General features: G+C 50.7%; 1 protein-coding gene across 1 annotated transcript in view; it reads right to left on the reverse strand.

Moving 5' to 3' along the window:
• Nucleotides 1-5,657, reverse strand: part of LOC103207213 — a 207,685-nt gene that overhangs the window by 40,008 nt on the left and 162,020 nt on the right. The window contains exons 43-47 of the mRNA XM_042782527.1: nt 4,471-4,538; nt 3,946-4,113; nt 3,374-3,442; nt 2,702-2,950; nt 470-619 (exon numbers count right to left, since the gene is read on the reverse strand). Coding sequence (XP_042638461.1) covers nt 470-619; nt 2,702-2,950; nt 3,374-3,442; nt 3,946-4,113; nt 4,471-4,538 — 704 coding nt within the window. The remainder of the gene's footprint in view (nt 1-469; nt 620-2,701; nt 2,951-3,373; nt 3,443-3,945; nt 4,114-4,470; nt 4,539-5,657) is intronic.

Consider the following 5,657-nt stretch of genomic DNA (forward strand, 5'->3'; position numbering starts at 1 on the left):
GTGCAACTCCTTCCTGCCTAGCACTGTGAGAGCCTCTACGTCTCCAGCGGCGTCAGATGCAAAGATGGAGAACACCCATTTCTTCCTCCTCCCGAGCCCTTGCCTCTCTGTGCTGCCTCTTCACCTGTCATCCCTAAGTGAGCCGTAAAGGACTGATCTGTGCCCTCAGCTGTGTGCTGTACTTATTCAATAGAGTTTTCTGTTCCCTACTTAACAGGAAGGATGCTGGGAAGATATATTTTCTTTCTCTGAAATCAAAGATCTAATTCATTTTTATGACCCCTTTGGTTGATTACTCTCTCTTGTTGAGTTAACGATGAACAGAACATGAATTTCCCATATGCAGGGGAGTAGCTGTCTTCTCTCTTCCACCCACATGAGCACATACTTCACATGGAATCTCTGAGATGACTGTCTCACTTGCTCTAAGCCTCGGCCCCTTCCACCAAACAAGGGCTCCTTACATCACGGTGTTGGAGCTTCTGCGTCGAATCTGGATCCCGAAAGGATTGGTCAGGATGCTGACGTCATACAGACGCTTCTCAGGGGATCCCATGGGGGTGGATGGGGTGTTTAGTGGCACCGGGACCTCATACCTTTTGTTGTTGGGATCGAAGATCTGGCAAGGAGAGAGAAGGAAGCTTTCTGGTGGGGTCTCAGGCCTAAACTCCCAGGCCAGCCCAGACAATGTGGTTCCCAGGTTTTCTGGCCAGTTTGGACCACATTATGAGGCATCTAACAGCCCTATGCAAGTGATGGGAAGCCCGGCCCCGTGCTGGGAACAAGGCTGAGCTGTGTCCTCAGTGCTGCTCCTTCAAAGCCAGGAACGTTACATATACTGTACACACTCATTCATGCATGCCCTCTTCTGCTGCAGAGGTCAAGATCAAGAGTGCTGGGCACCATGGGGGACAGGTGTGTGAGTGTGAGTGAGCATGTATGCGAGAGTGTGAATATGCATGTCAGTGTGTGTGAGAGTGCATGTGTGTATGAGTGTGTTTGGGTATGAATGTGTGTGAACATGTATGAGTGTGTGGAGGTGTGTGAGTGTGTGACCATATGGGCATGTGTGTGTATGAGTATGTGTGTGAGGGGTGTGAGTGTATTTGTACAAGTGTTTGTGTAAACATGTGTGTACCTGTGTCTGTGTATATGAGTGGTGTGTATGAGTGTGTGTGGACATGTACATGCATATGACTGTGTGTGTGATTAAGTATGTGTGGTGTGTGTGCATATGATCGTGTTTGTGAACATGCGTGTATGACTATGAGTGAGCACATGTGTGTGGTGTGTGTAAGTGTGTGAACATGCACATGTATGACTATATGTATAAGTATGTGTGTATGTGAGGACATATGTGTACCTCTGTGTGTGTATATAAATGAGTATGTATGAGTGGTGTGTGTGTGTGATTGTGTATGTAACACATGTGTGCACATGACTATATGTATGACTGATGTGTGTGCATATGTGTGTGTGAACATACATGTGCATTTGACTGTGAGAGCACATGCATGTGTGTGAGGGTTAAAGACGTGAGTTCACACACGGGCCCAGGTTCCATCTGACTATTGATCTTCGATCTTCGCTCTTCCAGGTGTTGCCTGCCTTACCACACCTGTATTTCTCAAGCAGGGGCGCACCACTCTGCCTGCCCACCTGGCAGAGCACTGTGTGAAAACCTGGGGGGACTGCCATTACCCACCCCTCTGTGTCCTCTGCTGTCAAACATGCTCTGCCCCTCAGGCCACAGCCCAGCTGACCCTGAACCCTGGCTTCACAGAGCGGCGCCCCGGGGGTGTAGCAGCAGCAACGTCCCAACCAGACCTTCCACCCACACTGCATTTTCATGAGACCCTGGGCCAAGCATCCCACATGGATGTGTGGAATGTGGCCTAGAGCTGGGCTGTCCAAGCGCCCAGGCCACGTGAGGCCTGTGTGGTGTATCAGTTTGAAAAGTGCAAGATACCCTGCGGATTTGGGGGACTTGGCAGGATTCAAGACTGTGAATGATCTCGTAATCACTACGGGGAGCCCGTGGCGAAATGATACTATTTTTAATGGAATAAAAATAAAATAAAAAAAAAAAGCTCACTGCCACAGAGTCGGATCTGACTCATAGCCACCCCTCCTTGGGTTTTGGAGGTGGTATCACTATGGAAGTAGACTGCCCGATATTCCTTGCAAGGAGTGGCTGGTGGGTTTGAACAGCCAGCCTTCTGGTTAGGCACTATGCCACCAGAGCTCCTTTTAATAGAATAGATAAATAAAATATTTTCAAAATTAGTTTCAATTTTTTAAAAAGTTTCTAAACATGGCAACTAGCACACATGACTGGAACCCATTTCTGTTGACCAGAGTGGATGATGGCTCACAGGGTCCTGGAGTGCAGGACCCTGATAGAAACAGACTCTCAGCCACCCTAGACCTGCCTTATCAGAAACTGGGCAGCGAGGACCAGGGGTTTCCCAAGCCCTGCGGGTGATGGTGACCCAGCTCACTCTGAGAACCATTGCTGGGAACCACTTGCTCTGAGTTGGAGTGAGTGTGTGTGGTCGTGTGGGTTTGTCACAATACAGGAACCCTTTGCTATTCAGTTCCCAGGCTGGTGGTTCTGAGCCCGTCTGCTGGCTCCGCCCCTGCCCCCCTCCCCATATCTCTAAAATGGGAGTTGAGGGCTCAGAGGTCTGCAGGCCATTACCTTGAACTGCAGCATACTGTCCGTGTGGTAGACCACGCTCAGGTGCAGGGAGGTGATCTTGGCAGGGAGAGGGTCAGCGGCAGGGGCCCAGGGTGGGCGGCGTGCCCCCACAGTTGGAGGAGCATCCAGGGGGTCTGGCAGGAGGCCTAGGTCCACAGTGATGCCCGCAGGAAGGTACTGGATGTTAGTGGCAGCATAGCTGGGGGTGGTGTCATAGAAGCAGGAAGGCACCCCGGGGACAGCTGTGAGCTGGAAAACAGGGGGTCTTGGTCAGCCCCTCCCCACACCTCCAGGCTGCTTGTGAAAGAAGGTGGTTGCCAGGCCTACATCTCGAACACCAGCCCATTGAAAAATGACACACCAGATCTGCAGGAAGCAGGTGCAGGGTAGAATGCTGGGCAGGGCCCTGCTCTGGGGTCAGTAACCTCGTTGCCCTAGGGTAACTTGCACTGTGTTCTTGGGTTTTCCTTCTCTGTTCACAGGGAGTCTCTGGGTAGTATGGTTAATGTGCCCATCTTTAACCGAGCAGTTAGAGGTTCCAGGCCACCCAAAGGCACCGCAAAAGAAAGGTCTGGCAAACAGCCTTTGAAAAGTCAGCCACAGAAAACCCTGTGGAGTATGGTTCTACTCTACGGCATGTAGGGTAGCTGGGGAGAAAGAGCCCTGCCCTACCTTCCCCCGGGTTCTCTCCAAGATGGGAAGAGACAGCTTAGAACACTCAGTGCATAGTGCAAAGCCTACCTGTGTTTAAGGGGGAGTTTAAGGGGGAGTTAATGATGTGGTTGAAGGAATGAGAGAGCCAACATGGCAATGTGTTTTGGGATACCAGAGGGCAGTACTGATTGCCTGTCATTAGGGTTGACAAAATGCCTGGCACACTGTCGTTTTCATCCAGAAGAATGATCACTGATCAAATACCAAGGTTGGGACAGTGTTCTGTAGGTGCCCAGCTATGTGGGATCAGTTCCTACAATCACCCCCCACCACCCAGCATGATAGGTCTGACAGTCACCTTCCACAGCCCCACCCCTGACTTACATGGGGACAGTTCCCACAACCTTCCTGCCCAGCATGGTGACCCAATCTAATAGTCATCTCCCATAGGCACCTTTGAGTTTCATGAGGACAGTTCTAGAGCCACCCCCAACCCAGCAGGATGACCCAGTGTAAGAGTCACCTTCCATGAGCACCCCTGAGTTACATGAGGACAGTCTTAGAACCCCCCACCCAGCAAGGTGACCCACTCTGACAGTCACCTCCCATAGGCAACCCCGCTGCCTGCAGCTCTCCTCTGAGACAGATGGATCCTCCGGGTAGCAGTTGAACTTCTCCAGGTCACTGACCAGAAACTTCCACTCAATGGAGAACTCTTGTCCCAGTGCCAGTCCCTGGAGGTGACTGATGGTCAACACCTGGGGAGGAAGGACAGAGGCACAGGGCCAAACTCAGAGAGGCAGAGCCACCACTCACGTCCCTGTTGGTCTGAAGGTCAGGACTAGGGGTGTGCCCCCTCCTCCTGACCACTTTGCCTTGGGGTATTTGGAATATGACTTTTTCTCCTCTGGGGCTTTGACTTCCTTGTCAGCAGAATGCACTTGACTTATCCATGACCTTTCAGGCCTTATGTGGCCATTGTGGAAGTGAATCAGAGATACTGATGGGAAGGTCTTTGATCATGTTAGGGACTACAGGTCACTGGCAGAGCTGTGGTTGTCCAGCATGTCGTCCTTGGGGTGTGAGGGTAAGGTCACAAGTGGAGCTGCGGTTACCCAGTGTGTCATCTTCAGGATGTGAGGGTACAGGTCACAGACGGAGCTGTGGTTGCCCAGCGTGTCACCTTCAGGATGTGCGCATACAGGTCACAGGCAGAGCTGTGGTTGTCTAGTGTATTGTCCTCAGGGTGTGATGCTTATACATCTTCATAATGACGTTGGTAACAGCAATGACCTTTAATAACCTAATAGCCTCTAGCAAGCACTTCCATTGGCCAAGCACTGTGCTGACCACTGTATGTGCATCACCATATTGAATAATCCTGAAAAGCAACCCTGGGCTGTGAATACCACAGCTAGGTGCATTTTACAGACAAGAACACTGTGGTGCAGAGATGTGTTGAATCTTGTCCAAGATCTCATAGCTGGGGATGGTAGATCTTCCTGAACTTGAGAAACCGTGCCCTTATCCCATGCCATGTGTTTAAGTGGAAGTGGGCTGCTGGTAAACTGTCACTGCCCAGCACTTGAAGCAGTCAATGAGTATCTTTCATCAGAGATGACCATGTAGCAATCAGGTCCCTGGGTGGCACTAATGGTTTCCACTCCACTGTTAACCTAAAGGTTGGTGGTTCTAACCCACCAGTGGAACTATAGAAGCAAGGCCTAGAGATCTGCTGCCATAAAGATTGCAACAAAGACAACCCTCTGGGGCAAATCCACTCTGTAACCCGGTGCCAGGGGTCTGAATCGACTTGACAGTAGCCAACAGCAGCAACAATTGTTCAATGAGTGAGACGGGATTACCCTTCTGCTGCACTCACTCTTTCTGGAATGGTTTGGTGGTGGTGTTAGTTATCATGGGGTCGATTCCGACCATGGTGCCCTATGTGTGCAGAGTAGAACTGCTCCATAGGGTTTTCATAGCTTGTCTTCCGGGGCACCCCCTAATGAAATAATAACCTACAAGGCAATCAGAGCAGTATCTGCCAAGCAGTAGTTGCCCAAGAAACGTAAGGCCACATCTACACTCTCCCTGAAATCATCCAGCTTGACTTCCTCATCCCCACCCCCGTATTGTGCTCCTCTGGAATCAAGACCCACAGTGTATTTCGCTCTGCTGTGCACAGGGTGGCGATGAGTAGGAACTGACATGGTGGTGCCTGACAATAACAATCAGAATCAAGAATTAGCGATGCTTCCAGGGGTGTCAAAGGTAACATGAGAGTTGCTGGAAGCCCCTC

The sequence above is a fragment of the Orycteropus afer genome, unplaced genomic scaffold (assembly GCF_000298275.1).
Source record: "Orycteropus afer afer isolate SDZICR_OR568_19922 unplaced genomic scaffold, OryAfe1.0 scaffold00358, whole genome shotgun sequence".
Classification (NCBI taxonomy): domain Eukaryota; kingdom Metazoa; phylum Chordata; class Mammalia; order Tubulidentata; family Orycteropodidae; genus Orycteropus; species Orycteropus afer.